The sequence below is a fragment of the Drosophila biarmipes genome, chromosome X, assembly GCF_025231255.1.
Source record: "Drosophila biarmipes strain raj3 chromosome X, RU_DBia_V1.1, whole genome shotgun sequence".
In the NCBI taxonomy this organism is placed as follows: domain Eukaryota; kingdom Metazoa; phylum Arthropoda; class Insecta; order Diptera; family Drosophilidae; genus Drosophila; species Drosophila biarmipes.
Genome location: NC_066611.1, coordinates 9,030,212 through 9,047,949, shown reverse-complemented (window position 1 = coordinate 9,047,949; position 17,738 = coordinate 9,030,212). Strand labels below are relative to the sequence as shown.

The 17,738-nt window shown below is 40.3% G+C and overlaps 1 protein-coding gene across 1 annotated transcript; it reads right to left on the bottom strand.

Moving 5' to 3' along the window:
* Positions 1-1,024: 1,024 nt before the first annotated feature.
* Positions 1,025-17,001, bottom strand: LOC108026580 (O-acyltransferase like protein). The gene is made up of 9 exons (XM_017097537.3): positions 16,324-17,001; positions 9,506-9,652; positions 6,832-7,091; positions 3,872-4,160; positions 2,905-3,250; positions 2,480-2,842; positions 1,937-2,253; positions 1,727-1,875; positions 1,025-1,661 (listed from the first exon to the last, which is right to left on the bottom strand). The coding sequence occupies exons 1-9, from the start codon at positions 16,706-16,708 to the stop codon at positions 1,434-1,436; spliced, it is 2,484 nt and encodes an 827-aa protein (XP_016953026.1). The 5' UTR covers positions 16,709-17,001; the 3' UTR covers positions 1,025-1,433.
* Between the last annotated feature and the right edge of the window lie 737 nt (positions 17,002-17,738).

The window sequence follows — 17,738 nt, the reverse complement described above, 5'->3', positions numbered from 1 at the left end:
GATTACTATCAAAACTGTGATACTTTGTGTTTAATTGTAAAATTTGGCTCTAATAATAATTTTCAGGAAAAGAAAAAGTTGATGGTTAGGCCGACAATGTGCTTGAGTTTCATTTAATCAATAGAATTATATTATAGCCTAATCCGAAGCGCTTTATGAAGTAAATTCGAAGAAAACTAATCTATATAGAATCTACATTCTCTAAAGAAATCTCATACCAAACCAATATAAGTAAATGTAATCAGTAGTTTTAGCAAAACCAAAAATTCATTCTCTATGATATCCTCTTCGGTCTCTTTCTTGAATATTAAATTGAAATATAAAATACACAAATATGAATGTAGAAAATCCAATATGATCCAATATAGGTTCCACATCATCTGTACCTTTTGCTACTCCATTAGCTTCAAGCCAAATTCAGATAATATTTTTCATATCTAAGAATCATATTATATTGTTTTTAGGCATTTTTGGCTGCAATGCAGGGTATTAATAGTATGTTAAGGATCGATTCGCTCATATAAGAAAGATAATAATGATCTAATCTTTGCGAAATCTATAAACATTCTTTGGGTTTTGAGTTTTGTGTTGTTACAAACACTTCAAGATTGTTAGTAACTTGGCAGATACACTTATTTAAATATTGGTTTGTTCCGTTTGGAATATTTTTAAGAATTTTAGATGATAAATTGTCATACTTTCAAATGAGACTATTAGATCATAATTGTGTAGATCTTTGTATTGTTCTATTATATGCATAGAATTATTTGTGTTATTCTATTATATATGTAGAATAATACAAAGATCTAATTAAGAACGTGTAGTTTCATACGGAATTGTGATCTTTTAGCTTGATAATGATTTGATCTTGTTGTTTAATCCCATTACTTGTAAAGCTTTATTCTTTAACTTAAAGATATTCCTACCTTTAACTTTTGTTAGCGTTTTCCATCGGTTCTGCGGCTGTATGTTCTGAACTTGAATATTGCATACTTTGGGGCGCCACAACCAAACAAGGCAGAGGTCTTGTAACATATTTATATACTTTATTATTAAATTACCATTAAAAACTGACATTCGACCTCGCTTAAGGTAACGTAAGTATTCTAAGAAACAGGGGCTCCGAGGGTCTCACTCAGCAGTGACTTCCCCTCGAAGCCCGGTTAGCAAGCAAGATAATATCGTACATCAAGCAGTGATGGATTGGTTTATGACTACGAATGGCTTCGGTTCTCATTCGTCGCTCGGTTTGACTAACAGTACAATTTACAATGTATAAAGCGTTCCACTAAGACTAGGGGCGGGAGTTCTTGGGGTTCATGGGGGACATGTGGGATGCGGGATCTGGGGGACTTCGCTGGGGTCACTAAACATATTGCCACTAAATGCTAAGACATTTACAAGTTACATAGCTAAGAAAGAGCGGGTCCAGACTAATCGGAGTGCGGATGCGCCTGGAGGAGGGCAGTGCTGCTGGGCTTTGAGGCTAGTGTCGTCGCATTCTGGCATCCCGCCGTCCCGCAGGCCGTGCTCTCCTTGGCCGGCTTCGCGGGCGTGGGTCGCTTGATGAGCAGCTTCTTCAGGTTCTGGAAGGGCGCGTCGAAGAGCACCGTCAGGGCCACGGAGGCCAGGAAGATCGATATGAATTCGTTGGTGTCGAGCTGGGGTGAGTATAGAATATCAGTTTCAATGGGTTCTGCGAGGAATCTGCCCCCATGACACTCACAATAATCGAAACAAAGTTGTAGTAGTGGTGAATGTGACGCCTTCGGCCGACGTTGAAGAAGAACACGGGGAACTGCGTCAGGTAGATGGCGTACGAGAGCTTGGTGGACACCTGGAAACCGCGCCAGGCAAACAGCCTCGTCAGCTTGTCTGGTGGAGGAGGATTCTATTAGCTTCAAGGAATCAAAACCAAGGAACTGGGGTCACCCACTTGTATATCCATTGTGCGAGACAAAGACGATCCAGGAGAAGAACAGACACCAGGCGATGGGCGCAAAGGCGGCATAGATGGCCGCATGCGTGGAGTTGTACACGTAGTTGATGTCCCCCATGGGCGCGGGTCCCAGGAGCGAGGCCAGCACGCAGACGGTGGCCACCAGCCAGCCCAGGCGCAGCTGCAGGCTGCTCAGCTTGGCGTTCTGGTACTTGCGCAGCACGTAGCCCAGCAGGATGCCCATGATGTACACCGTGGAGCGGTGGGGCGGGAACGAGTACATGTAGTCGGCGGTGCGGAACAGGCGCTGGATGCTGTGAGGATCATAGAATAGTAGGGGATTAGCTAGAGTATTCCTAGGAAATCATACTAAAGAAAGATACAAGTTCTGTAAAATCGCGGCTTGCTAAAGAATTCGCGTTTCAGACAATATATTCAATTCAGTGATATATGTTTATATGTGAGTAAACTATGGTATATGATGTTGTTCCATTATCTTATCTAATATATAAATTATATATATATTTTTTGCAAACTTACTTGGTGCCGAAGTAGATGTAGTTGGACAGCTGGTTCACAATCGTCGTGTAGTACCTAGCCGCCGTTCCCACGGTGCAGAGGAGCAGCAAGGCGAAGAGACCCCGCCTGGGCCAGCGCCAGAGTCCCAGGATGAGCAGTGGGGCCACCGCGAAGAGCTCCGTGTCGATGCCCAGGTGGTGCGTGTGCGTCAGGCACATCTCGCTGAAGCCGAAGTAGTTGTGGATGAAGAGCAGGTTGCGCCACCAGTTCTTCTTGCAGATGTCCGCGTGGTGGCCCACCACCAGGTTCCACTGGGGTCCGCTGCCCCACAGGGGTAGCACATAGGTGCAGAAGAGGATCAGGGCGGCAAGAGGCGGAACAATCCTAAAGGGGGTAAGAAAAATGTTGGTAAAAATTATCACACAATAAATACATTATACTCTTACCTCATCAGGCGGCTAATGTACTCGTTCTTCAGCCTGATGGGCTGCTGCTTCATGAGGCGACCGAACAGCGAGTAGGCCGTGAGCATTCCACTGAAGAGCAGGAAGGGATCCGTGTACAGGGAGGCAGCTCGTCCAATAACCGTCCACGGCTGACCCAGGCTCTCCGACATGGCCGTGCGGTTGTTGTACGGATTGAAGAACATGGCCATGGACTTGTGCGAGAAGATCAGCATGATGGCGTTCAGGAAGCGAATGCCATGGACCGCCTCAATGTCCCCGGGCGCACTGCTCGTGCTGAACAGCCAGCGCAGGTTCTTGTCCAGCGAAAAGGCCGTGAACCAGGCGTCTGAAAATAGTGTTGAATATTTTATTAGTCTTATTTTGAATCGGAAAAACACCTCCAAGCCGATTAAAGTATACCTTTTAATAGATAGTCAAATTTTTATAACTCAATGTTACTTAACTCATATTTTCTATAACTCTAACAAAACTCCCAATTCCTGTATAAAACTATTAAGTATTAGATTTTGTAGTATTTAATGAATGACTAAAAGGAGCTTTTATAATTTTTTTTAGATTTATAGTACGATTAAAGTTGTGTTAATTGGTTCGAGTTCTTAAGAAAAGGACTATTAAAGGAACATACATGCTGATTAATAATGATATTTTCAGTGCCGTTTTAAATTTCGACTTAATTATTCGTTATCGTAGGCATAAATAATGAATATCGTAAAAATCTGTTTAAAAACATTAAAGAATATAAAGTAAAATTTTTCCTGGTAAATAGAGTCTCGATTTTGAAAATTCGAATGTAGTTTACTCCACGGATTTATATAACAATGCATATAAGTATTAGAATCGAAGTATTTCACCTGATAACTTAGGTTTTATTTTATTAAAATTAAAAAACATTTTATTTTGCAAGTACTTTAAATGATCCCCTGTTTATATAGACTTAAGAACTCACTCTGCTTGGCCTGCGCCTTGGTGGACCGGTCGTAGATGGTGGACAGGACCGCCACGGAGAGCACGAGGAGGAAGAAGCGCACCGCCCAGGTGGTGTTCCGGTCCCAGGGCCGCTGGTCCCGCACCTGGCACATCTGGGGCTCCACGCGCACGTTGAAGGTGATGCCCGTGGCGGCCGTCTGGTTGGCCAGGAACTCGGCCACGCTGTACTCCACATCGCGGGCGGAGCAGCCGGAGGGCACGCAGAGGCCCCAGTTGATCAGCGAGTAGCGGGGCACTCGGTGGCCGGGCTGGAATCACAAAATATAGAGCGGATCAGAGATGAACGGGCGTGAGGCAGGAGGGCTGCCCCGACCCCCAGGTCATTGACGGGTGAGTCAAAGGGGTCTGCGGCCTCTGGCTATCAGTACACAATGACTAGTTGAACGGGATTTCAGGCAATTCAATTAAGCCAGGTCGCGTTTGTTCTGGTTATTCACCTACTGGCTGAGTTTACAATTACACTTGATCAGTCTGTTCTAAACTGAGTGACCTTTTAACTGTAAGTGGCTTGATCGCACGGGGCTGGCAATTATTACCCTTATTAATGGGCTGCTGATTTTGCATACCAATGAGGATGGTAACAATGATCAACTTGCTGAAAATATTTAATTTAAAAACCGTTCCGTAGCAAAATTAATTAATGGTTTAGCTTTCTTTAAAGCAAAACCGGAACGGGTTTCTCATTGATTTTTAATAAAAGTCAAATAATTCACATGACCAAACAAAAGCACCTCCTAAGGAGCTATACGAATAGTGACAACAGAACACACAAAATTTCAAAATTAATCTTTTGTGACCAAAAGGGATTTTATAGGTAAAATAAATTAAACTCTTTCGGCACGTTTCACATAAATATATATTAAAGCTTCCCTTAACAAGGGCATTTTTTTTTGTTTTGTGACGAATAAGTAAATTTAAACATTATTTAAAAAAAAATCAATGTTTAAACGACTTAAACTAATTTTACTGCACTGTTCTGACTTACAAATCTCAAGAAATCGTCATAAAAGTAACATAAATCCAGAGTTTCCACTAACCAACCAGAAAGCCTAAAATAATTTTAGAAAACTGTCATGACATTGCAAGTACTTTAAAAATATTCCCCTGAACGACTGACAAGAAAACGGGAGACTATATAAGTTCTGATCTTAAGTTTGAGGACAGTCTGCTTAAGAACCTTCGATTGGAGGTGGAACCAAAGGTGTAAGGGGTTATTTTCGAGCTGGCATAGAGTGAGTTAAAGCCCTTAAGTAAAGGCAGAGAGCTTTTGAATAATTTGCTCTAGGTTTGGCAGGGGACAAACTGGGTATCGAGGATCTGGAGATTATTATCTAAATCAGTGGCACCTTCTGCTGCCTTTCTGGGTATTAAAAGCACCTGATTCTAACGCTCCACAGAATTCAGGGATATTTTCTTCAACTCCTGGAGCTGCCAGCGAAAGACCTTTGCTTATAGGCTATAGGTTATACCCATTATTCAAAGGTTTTCGCAGACAGTTCCAGCAGTTAAGGAAATTGATCGAGGGATTGGGGTCTCAAAAGTATCCAGAAAAACTATTCCCAAGAATGAGTACACTAAGAACGAAACCTTATTCTGCACCTTAGTAAAATATAATATGTCCTTGTTAATTATTAGCCAATCGAAAGTCAGATTTGTCATTTCATGGTTGTTACTTAATCAAAGATAGGTGTAATGTTAGCGTTTCCGATCCCATAAAGTACCTAACATAAGGTATCATTCGTCTTTAGCAAATAAGTTTTTGTTTGAAATCAAATGTTTCAAAAGAGACAATTTCTCAATCAGATTATTAGAAAATACGTTCAATTGGTAAGCTGAGTAATGGTTTGTGGTGGCATGACTAGAGCGGTTTCTCTTGTTTTTCAAATTTGGTAATACCAAAATAAATTAGGAAGGCATGTATAGATCATAAAAATACCTTTTTAACAACATAAAGCACAAGTCTGTAGTTTTAATGGTTCAAAAGTTACAGCCCTTCGAAATTTAGCTTTTGAAAGCTGTTTTCCCGCTAAATTAGCGGATTTTTCCAAAAGTAGTATAGCTGAAGTTTCTCTCACTGTTTGACACCATTTAAAGATTTTTAGGATCTTTAAACCACTCTTTGGGACATCTTTTACATTTCTCTTTCTTACTTTCACCACTTTTTGAGTTTTTGTTATACCTCTAGATATAGGTAACACCCGTTGTAATGGTATCATTAAAGCTCATTTTTATTTCTCCATGTATATACTCTCGCCCTGGGCGGTTCGTCACTATGCGCACTGCCGTCCACCGGGATAATGACATAGGTGAATAAATCACAACAAACGATTTATATTCAAATGATTTTTTCTTCGTGTAAAGATCCGTATTCTGTCCGTCCGGCTGTCCGATGTCTGGGTTCACTGGCCGAGCTCCGCTTAGAGCTTCGATTTCTGCGCTGTGATTTGTGATTTGCATTTTACGGCCATCTATCGCGTTTCATTATTTTGCTTTGCTTTTTCCGTTGGCACTTTTCGTCTCTGTTCAAGTTCAATGTCGAAGTCGGACGTTTTAGCGGCCCAATGTTAATCAATCTATTTGGCCATATTAAAACTTTCACATACACCATCCAAAAATTATGATAAAAAAAACAAACACATTTTTTGGAAGTCTGATGGGGTTCGAAGTCCGTTAAGAGAGACAAACCTAAGTACTAAAATTGTAATTTTAATTAGTAAATATTTTCTTCACTAAAAAATATTTAAAATAAATTTAGAAAGCTACAAAAATTTGTTGTTATTATTTTTTATCCCATTTCTTCGAGAAATACATAAAAATTCAGTGAGTCTCAGTGATATTCCCCAGATTTGCCATCCCGGTCACGTGCTCCATTAAAGGAACTTTATTGTCTTTTATTTTAGTTCAAATTTGGTTACTCACGTCGTTGAACTCGCTCTTGAAAGGCCCGTGGGATTGGATCAGCTTGAAGAAGCTCTGCAATCGCTTCGAGTTGTGCGGCAGAACGGGCTGGGCGTAGGCCAGGCAATACTGGCCGCGGATGATGGAGTCCTCCTCCTGATCCTTGGCCGCGTCCTGGTCCTTCATCCGCTGTTGGATTCCCAGGCACTGGTCGAAGTCGCCGGGCTGATTGATGTTGCCATTCAAAATGCCCGAGTTCAATTTGCCACTGGCATCGTGCACTGTTTAAGAATGTAAGGTAAGAAAAAACAATTGATTAAAAAAGTGTAGTTGTAATATATACTTATATATTTTATTTATTCATCAATTTATTTTACATTGATTAAGTCGTTTAAAAAATATCACGGAAACCAGTCTGCATAATTTAGCTAACTAGCGGTCCTAAAAATAGCGATTATCGATTTAAATGCAAATTTAATTTCTCCTTTTCATTAGTGCCGGCTTTTATTGGGCTAGAAGTAAGTCAAACCCCATTGGCTCTTCAGTTTAAATAGTAAATAAAGAATCTGGTTCTCCTCATCAAATGAATGTCAATAAACTTCAGATAAATTAGCATATTTTTATGAGTTTTTTCTATCAACATTAATTGGTGGCAGAAGTCATAATAAAAGGGGTTGAGGGCCCGAAATCTGTTATAAAGGCAATCATTATAAGACATACTATCTATCCCAGAAATGGATTATAGTACCACGGACTATGTTTGATTTAACTTGGAACTTCTAGGAATCTCCTACTTTATTTATTAAGTACAATCTCTTTATTAGAATCTTTATTTTATAAACATCGAACATGTGAGCCCACTATAATCTTAAATATGTTCATTAAAAAATATAATTAAATTTCCATTAATTAGGTTTGTTTTAAGGACCGCAATATTTCTATTGCTTTGATCCAAATAAGTCATCATCAACTACTTGTATAATATAATAGTGATTATTTAATTTCTCAATCTTTTTTTTGGATATGCTATATAAGCATCGATTTTTATAAAATGCGAACCCACTACAATCCTAAAGATGTTTATTAATAATGATGATTCAAGTTCTAAAAATCGAAATATGTTATCGGCAACTATGATATAATATGGATCACTTAGTTTCTCAATCTTAGTTTAGTGCATGTGCCATATAAGCACCGAACATCACATAATCCATTGCAATCTTAAAGGTCTTAATGTTTCGACCTCAGCCTTAGGCTATATTTCCAGCTCATTCACTCGGAGATTCCTCGAATAGCTGAAAATGTGATCCATTCACGTTTCGCTTTCGGGTCTCCGGTGGAAGATGGGTGGGCTATGGAGGTGTGGGGGCATGGGGCACGGGGCCTGGGGCAGGGGGCAGGGGGCAGTGGGCGGTGGGCAGCGGCGACCTTGACTGTGAGCGCAACTCGCCGTGTTGCTCGTTCTGATTCTGAGCCTCTGCCGACGCCGGCGCTGCGGTCTTTTGTGTCAAGTTCGCGTTCGCTGTTGCAATTGCAATCGCTATTTTCGCTCGTGTTTGCAATTTTGCTGCTCTTGGCTGGAAGCTCGCTAGATGCAACTGGCATTGCCACATGGCCGGCTATCCGAGAGTGGGTATTGGTGAGAATGTGGGTAAAGTTCGACGGTTGGCCTTCACTTTAGATCACACACAGCTGCAGTCACAGTGCCGGGCAAAAAAGTGAGTCATTTACTTCCTAAACTGTGCGAAGTATTCGAAAATATTCTCAGTTACACTCGGATAAAAACCCTGATAATAACTATATTATATGTAGCTAAAATTCACTAAAAAATTAAATTTCTTTAAATTTTTATGTGGTCACTAAAGACCAAAATCCATTTTTAAATCAAATCAAAGATTCTGAAAAAATTGTTAGCTAAGATAAATTCTTTTTTAATATTATATACAGCTGTCTTTGTGAGTTGCTTCCATAAAAATACATATTTTCTTATTTTAATATGTATCAGAATAAAATGCTTATTTGACACCCCATAAAATTTCTATGAAAGAATATATTATTAAATTAAAATATTAATATAATAATATATTTTTTAAAGATGATACTACCAAACTGTGGTCTATTTAATATGTTCATATGAATGGAAAATAAAATCTATTTAAAAAAAAATCCTTTAACAAGGATACAATACATTTAACTATTTTAGTAGATTTTCTTTTTGGAAAATCATTTAATAAAGTTAAGTTAGTTTTTGCTTTAGGAACCAAATGGTTTCAGTTAATACACAAATTAATTTAGGAAAGTTCTAAAAAAATTCCAAATACACTTGTTTGTGCGATGCACTAATATCTTGCCGATAACTGTATCAATTGATGCATTTGACTTTGGGCTCTTTCGATTCATGTCGACTCGTCTGGCGGTCACGTCGAAGTCGGCGGCGACTGCGACTGCAGCTTCACCTGCTGCCAGTTGGCAATGACTCGAATTCGCGCCGAACGTCCCCCGACTGGTTCTATGGTTCTACGGTTCTACGGCTCTCCAATCAGGCTGCCGTCCAGCTAGCCATCCACTTGCAGAACCAGAACCCCAGCCGACTTCTCTTGGAGCTGGCCAATTTGTTGGCTGTCGCGGGGCGACCTTGCAGCTGCCCCCAGCACCTCGCCATTCAGGCGTGTTTACCTGGCGCTCGAGTACTCACTCTTCAGTGCCCACAGATCGAAGTTGTCCAAGGCGGCCAGAAACTGATGCATCTGCCGGCGACAGAGCGACGAGGCATCCGGATTTCTGGCGGGATCGAATGGTTGCGTAATCGCCAGAAAACGCTTGCCAATGTTGTACAGGTAAACTGGAATGAAGAGAGAAATTTTTAATTTAGTTATATATGAACACATATTTAAAACCATTCCAATATTTTGTTGTATTTTTTTATTATTTCCTTATGCTTTCTTTAAATTTTATTATGTTGCCAGGGAGTACACATTATTTTCTAATTTTAAGTAAATTCAAAAAGAAATGATGAACAATTATTTGATTTATATTGAATTCAATAAAAATTTCGGTTTAATGATTTTTCCAATAATATTTTAAGTGGCCTATTAAGTAAATTATAGTATAGTGTCTTGCAATTACTTTGCTGCCCCCTCATTTAACACAATGCTGCCCACACAGATATCATATCTTTGCAGTTCATGAAACTGATATTTTAGATTGTAACATTTGCCAAAAGACCCCGTTTAAATTATGCTGTTATCCTATTGCTCTAAAATAAAGGAAGTAATATTTCACATGAGTAAATAGCACCTGTTGTTGGAATAACCTGTGATTCACTGTAACCCAAATAGGCAAACGCAGTTGCAAGTCAGCCAGGCCATAAAATTATTATTCATACTTACAAACAAACTCTAACCGGTGATCAACTTTTCTAACGGCTGGAAAAAACACTCAAGTCTCAGTGGCTAGTTGTGTGCTATAATTTAGACAATCATCACAACCCAAATTACAATGTATCGGGGACATAAAAATGCTCGGTTAGAAGTGATTGCCCATAAGTAGTCACCGTTTTAGTTTTTGGAAATGTTTATGGCTTTAAGCGGAAATTAGTCTATGCAATTTTTAATCATATACCAAATGAGCACAGGATATTGGAAATTTGGCAAGAAAAGCGTTATTTCTGGCAGATTTTTGAGTATAATTAAAGAGATTGAAATTACACACCAATTATTTTGGCAGATTTTTGACTATTATTAAAAAGATTGAAATTACACAACAATTTATAACGAAACTATGCATGATGTAAGTTAATAATTCTTTATCGAGTACCACATAGTTTAAGCATTTAAAAACTAAAAAACTCATTGATATTACAAATATTAAAAAAAAAACTTGGAATGGTAGGTGGAAATTATTGAACATTATTTATAATATTTTATTTTTAAATATTTCGAAATTGATATGGAGTTGTTAAACGTTTTTTAGTTGAAAAATACTTTGGTTATTATAATTTCATTCATTTAAAAGTAAAATTTATAAGCATTTATTTAACAACAAATGGTTTGAAGATACCTTAACCAATTTTTGCTACATTTTATTCCATCAAAGATATATAATGCTGGTTTTTATTATTTATAGATACTGTTTATATTCCCTCGAAATGGGCTGTGTTTCCATTCAAGCCCCTTGAGGCAGACCACATGCACATGTGGACGCCAAATTGGACAAGGTCAGGCCCCTGGGCACGTGGCTGTTGGAGACAGGAAGTCGGCTCACTCAGGTCCAAGATGGCTAATGAGGCGCCGCAAAAGTGGCCAGAGGGATGGCCGAACCTCCCCTGGATCTGGCAGATACTCCAAGTCCCAGTCCGTGTGCCATCCTGATCAGCATGCCGAAGTCGTCCGCCGATCCGATTAACATTTCAGTTTCATCTATCATGGCGGGGCTGTCGTCGGCCACTTTTTATGCCAGGCAGCTGCGAATTGGAATGCCGATCGCGTGGCCCCAGCCATCGAACATCGATATATCAGTCGCCGCCTGCATCCGTCTTTCCGGGGCGTAGAGGGGGCTTGAGAAGGGGGCTTCTCAAAGGGGCCTCTCAATGGGGCTCTCAAAGGCGATCTCTGGGCAGTCCCCAAAGTGCTAAAATGCGTCAGAGTGCGACGAGATCCGACTACCGAGTGCCACCTGTCGTCATGTTCTATCTATACGGACTGTCCAAAACCGAATTTGGAATTTGGAAAACTGGCCAGCACGGAGACGAGGAAGACTGGCGGAGAAGTCTACGCCCGCTCCGCTCACTTGGCAGTCCCGGCATGAAGATGTGGCCACAATGGCAGCCGTGCGAAACATTACAACCGGCTCGACGCGACTCGGTTCCCTTAGCTCATTAGCATCGCAAATTATGAAGATTCTGAGGCATTGATATGACAAAACAGATCTTTGGGATTGCTCGCCAGTGTCGTGAGCGCTGGTAACTCCCTTGAGATACGCTTCCACCACGGGCAGGGAATGCCAATGTTCTAGGAAATATTCGGCCTTTTATCACTCAAATGAGGGGTAAGAAATACCCTAGTTGAATACCAAATCATTAAATTACTATAATAGTATTACCAAAAATTTAAAGACTTTTAAACTCTATTACAAACATCTTAAAAAACTAAAAGAGACATTCAAAATATTATTTTATAAGATCTCAACTAGTAAAATGAAAGGATTTTTAATTCGGCCTTTTATCACTTAATATAGGTACAGGAAATATTCTATTAACATATGTATGTACACAATCATAGCATTACTATAACGATATAACCAAAAATGTGTGGACTACAAAACAAACTTTACAAGATCGTAACTAACAAGGTTATTAAACTATGATTACACCTTAGGGAGAAAATTCCAATCTTCAAGAAAATGGCCTTTCCATTTGGCTTTATATCACTCAAACTAAATAAAAGATATGCCCAAGTTACAAAAAAAAATCAGAAAATTAATATAATACACCGAAAAATTAGTCATGCACAAGTAATTATTGTTATAAAAATACTACACTTTTAAGTATCGATATTGAGGCAATAAAATAAGTATTAAATTGACATTTTCCAAAGTATTAAAGTTTTTTTTCCAAAGTATTAAATTTAAGTACTTTATAGTATATTATTGAATAGTATAAAATTGAATATTTCCTATAGAAAAATTTAAAAGTACTTTTTTTGGGTATAATATTACAACAAAACCCTAAGCAGTACATATGTCATAAAAAATGTAATAGAGATACAAAAAATAACATTTTCCAATATCGTAAACGGCAAAATCCTAAATTCAATATTTCCTATAGTAAAATTAAAAATTACTGTTTTTTTTTTTTTTGTTGACAATATTATTACAAAACTCTTGTCAGTACAAATATCATAAACAATTTAATAGATATACTAAAAAAATTATTTGCCAATATCGTAGACAGCAAGATCCTAATGGCGCCAAGCGAACCCTCCAACGAACTGTTATGCAACGCAATGCCAATACATAAAAAGTTTTGGGGAATGGTTTTACGAACCCCCAGACCCAAATTGTAACCCCGGCCAACGCATGATCGTAAATACCGAGCAGTAAAACCCCAGTCGATCCACAGTACATATGTATCTCCGGCGAAATGAAAAGTAAAACCGATTGTGAGAAAATGCCAACTCGAAGATATGCTAAATGGCGGCCAGAGAATTTGTTATTTTGCTATGTGCCGGTGCCATGTGTAAGACAAGAATCGCACTTTGGACCGGGCCAACGAGTGGCAACTGGCTGCCAGTTGGCGGCTTAATTAACCGTCTATCTCAGCTGAGTGTGCGTTTCGCATTCGTCTCTGTCGCTGACCCACTTGGCCGAGTTGCTAACTGAAAACTAAAAACTGAGCAGCGCCGAGTGGGCCAGAAGCCCAGAGCCAAAGAGCTGGACTCGTGAGTGTTGGCCAATACTCCTGGCCAGCAAATCCTTGCGCAATCCTTGGCGCTGCGCTGTTGCCCAAGAGCGTTCTAGTTAGTGGATCTGGTTTGCTTTTTCGCCGGCCCACCAGAATCGCACCGCCTGTAATGGCCAATTGTGGCGGTGAATGGGCCACTAATGACCGCGGGTTTCGCGGCTGCCTGGCTTCGATTTGTATACCTATGTATTAGCCCATATCGATTGATAGTGCCCAATGGGGCGGGCTTGTTGGCCAAGCGAGTTCATCTGGCCAATTAGCGGCGGAGCATCTCGCGAACCCATCTACTTGTTGGCACCTCAGCTGGAAACAATCGAAACGAATCGATCACCACTTGTCACTCGGTTCTCGTTAACATTTTGCCAGCCACTGCAATGCGATCACGATCGACTTCGTTTTGTTTGTTGCCCAGCTTACACTGAGAAAATTGCATGTGATCATTAGTTATATTAGGAATTTTATACAAGAAATATAAAAAACAAATTGAAAGCTCTACCACACTAGAAAATATTTGGTTTTGAAGACTTTCACTCTAAAATGTCACTATTCCCACTTAATGTCACTGTTAAAAATGTCACTAGTCCCTCTTAATGTCACTTAAAAATGTCACTAGGTCCAGGGCTCTATGACACTTTTAAAACTGTCATAACGCCCACTCAAAAAGTACAGCCATTTACTTATAAAATTCTTTTAATATATAACTTATATTTAATTTAAATAAAATGTAAATATCTAAATCATTAGGCATTTAAAAAAATGTTTTTAAGTATTTAATTTTGGAATCAGTATTTAATTCTTTTTCCATTTTCATTTGAAATCAATAAAATATTTTATAACTTTAGGATTTTACCATACCTGCCATAAAAGTTTCTTAAAACTTTAAAACTCAATTTAAATAAATTTATATTTTCTAGCACACTTCCTGGGCCCCTCAGTTTTCCTCAGTGCACCACAACTCAGCTTTACTGGGCTTTAAAGTCAATGTTTACCAAGTCAATTGGCAGCTTAGCTTCGTACCTCCGTCAAGAAAAAAAAACAGCTTGTTGAGCTGACCACTTTGCCACCGTTTCGAAGTTCTTGCTATCTCAACGGCTTGGATATCTTAACCTTTTCGCGGACGACCCATCATCGCCGTCATTTCCATTTCCACCGCCATTAGGCAAGACTTTTCGAGATTAGTTTTTTATTTTTTTGGCGGATAGTGGGCAACATGTTTTGCGCTTTATGACAGGCCTTTAACGGTACTTGGGGCCTGGTCAAGTGGTCGCGCACTTATGGATGGATGATGGGTTCGAGATATGGCCCATGCACATTCGCAGGCGCGACAATAAGCACAACAGCTACAAATCGGCGACAACCTCTCGCGGAGATCGATTACAAACAAACGAGCCACGAAGTGGGCAAAAAACCAAAACCGAAACCAAAAACCACTTAAGCTGGGTCGACGACTGGGCTGGGCTGGGCCCTCGGTTTTTTACTGTCTTTTGCGCCGTTTTTGGGGAGGTGCGACTGCGACTTTGATGGGAGGAACATCTTCATTGGACATAGCACTCAGAATTGGCGCTTCTTAAACGATTTTCGTTACGCACTGGCACTTTGGAGTACGCGTGCGGAAGTGTGTTGGCTTTGCGTTGGGAAATTGGGACGGTACTTCATGGTATAGGGGTAAAAGTCGGAGCTTACGATATTCGAGTCTAGTACTGCAATTCATTTTCTCAGGGGTATTACTTTAAATTATGTCAATTTTTAAGTTTTTATGATAAGGTTTGATATAGGAGGAACAAATCGGAGCTTACGATGTTCGTAACGGCATTACGACATTCCAGTCTAGCACTGGAATTCATTTTCTAAGAGGTATTGCTTTAACTAAACACTTAGATAAGTAAGCTATTGAGTATTATATGCTAACGTTGGGCAATTGTGACTATACTTGGTATAGGAGGTAAAAATCTGAGATTACGAAATTTGTTACCACATTACGATATTCAAGTTTAGTATTGCAATTCACTTTCTCGGGGGTGTTACTTTAATTAAACACTTAATTATGTATATTATTCGACCAAGTATTTTACGATATTTCCTACAGTTTCATATCTCAAATTCCTTATCAAAGTTCGTTACGATATAAAATACGATATTCGACTTAAATGCTGAAAAGCCCCCTTAATCGAGATTTTTCTTTGACATTTAATTTTCACGTAAAAACAAGCCCAAATTATATTCAGTAAGATATTCTGAATATATAATAAATAAAGAAATTAAAATAAATAAGCAGTAAAATCGATGAGATAATACAAGCACGACAAAATGCGTTTTAATACAGCACTCGTCAAGTGCGGAAAGCAAATATCGTAACGACAAATAAATAACAAACTGCGCTACTGAATTATGTTAGGATGCTGCTTAGCAATTAAGATAATTACTTCTGTAATTTAAGGCGATAACCGTTGAAACAATTATATGGGCAAAACCTCCAAATTTCTGAGTGTCGCTTACGTGAGCCGCGACCTTATCACACTATGCAGAGCGAAATGCAATTAAGTACAAAGGAAAATGGTTTCGTTTACGTGAGACTTCGCACATCGCCTTGACTTGGCCACTCCGGCTCCAAGGAACCAGTGTCTGGAAATCCCCCAATCATTCCGCGGAGGTCCTAACTTTTAGTGCAAATATTTGCACCGGAAAAGAAAATAAAGGTCCAACAAGGCCGAACCTTTTAACAAGAATAAGTGAGTAACAAAAGGCGAGACTTGGGGTTAGATAAGCGGAGATTTTGGCTGCCCCTTGGGATGGGCTGTCCAAATAGCCGGAAGTGGCCCACAAGCTGCGTCATGGGGTGATCGAGACCTGGTCGAGCAATTGATTTTACCTGACGCACGCGCCTCTTATGCAACCACCAAACTGTGGGTCAATCGCAATCGAAATACCCATTACAATGGCAGAGACCGCCGATCGATCGTGCGTAATGTGCCCAAGGCCGCGGCGAGTGGGCGGCGTGAGAAAGTGCGGGCGCAGATCGCAAAGATCGGTAATGGATCGGCCCCTTGACTCACCCCGCTCATCCTCCTCCACCTGGTCGTCCTCCTCGTCGGTCCGCGAAACCCGTTCCACCTGGTGCAGCGTGTAGTTGGCCGGCGGAGTGCCGTGCAGCTGGCTCAGATTGGCCGTCTGGTACTCCAGGATCGTGGTGGTGGCATCGTCGGCGAACAGCTTCAGACTATAGTTGACCTTATCCTCGAAGATGGAGGCGATCTTGCTCTCCAGCTTGTCGGCGGTCACATCGCCGGATTCGGAGGCGGAACTCGCTCCGGCCAGCAGATTGTCGCCCAGATTGCAGTTGTCCTTCAGGTTGCAGGTGGGCTGCACCACCGCCTCGAGGTGGGCCACTGGGCCCAGGGCGATGGTGGCCAGCAGCAGGCTGAGAATACCCACGGACATCCTGTCGCAGATCCTTGATCGACTTTCTAGTGCGCTCAGTAGCCTTCGGTTCTCTGGCACATAATCACACAACAAAACACTCTCAGCGGCAGCAAAGGATGCAGGGAACACCAGAAAAAAATTAGTATCTTTGGGATAGGCTTTGAAAATATTTCAAATATCGAAAGATGTAACTCCGGCGATCGATTGGGTTTTTTTTTTGTGTTTTTTTGGCTCGTTTCTAAGCGTTCAGCGAATTAAATTAAGCGACCGCCAAGACGAAACATTCAACGTCAACTGATTGTCCAAATGCCGCCGAGCATACGAAGACCGCTCAGGTTCGGCGGCTCGGTGGTTCGGTGGATCGCTGGCTGGGTGGTTCGGCGGTTCGGCGGTTCAGCGGTTCGGGGGCCCAAACTGGGGGCTCTGTGTATAGGTCAGTATCTGTGAGCTGCCCGTACATCTGTGTTAGCCACAGACCGAATTTCAAAACCAAATGCAAGCCGAATTTTGAGCGACTGCGACTGTGACTTTAGCGATTTCGATTCGGGCTTGGATTCGGATTCCCACTCCCGATCTCGGGGCTCTGTGAGTTGCATTGCCCCACTGTTCACCTGCTAGTTTGGAAGAGATTCCCAGAGAATCTTCTTCCCACATTCGGCCTTATCTTAGGAGCTATCGACTGCTAATGAAAGCCATCCATAAATCCCTAATTGCGGCTATCACAATTAAGCCTCCGATAAGTGGAGATGACAAATTGCTCGGTCCCTGTTGAAATCTTGTTCTAGAGATCTAAAAATATTTTTTTTTACAAAAAACCATCATCGTTTTTCATCATGGGTATGCAAATAATTAACATTCTTAATATGCTTATATTTTTTGAATAAATAGGATCGACATGTTTTTCTGATAACTTAAAAAAATTACATTTATTAGTTAATTTTTAACAAAGAAAACAGAAACTACCTACAAATTAGAATTAAAATTTTAAATTTTTTCTTTTAAATATGAAATTTAAAATTAAATAAATTACCAAAAGATTAAACAATAA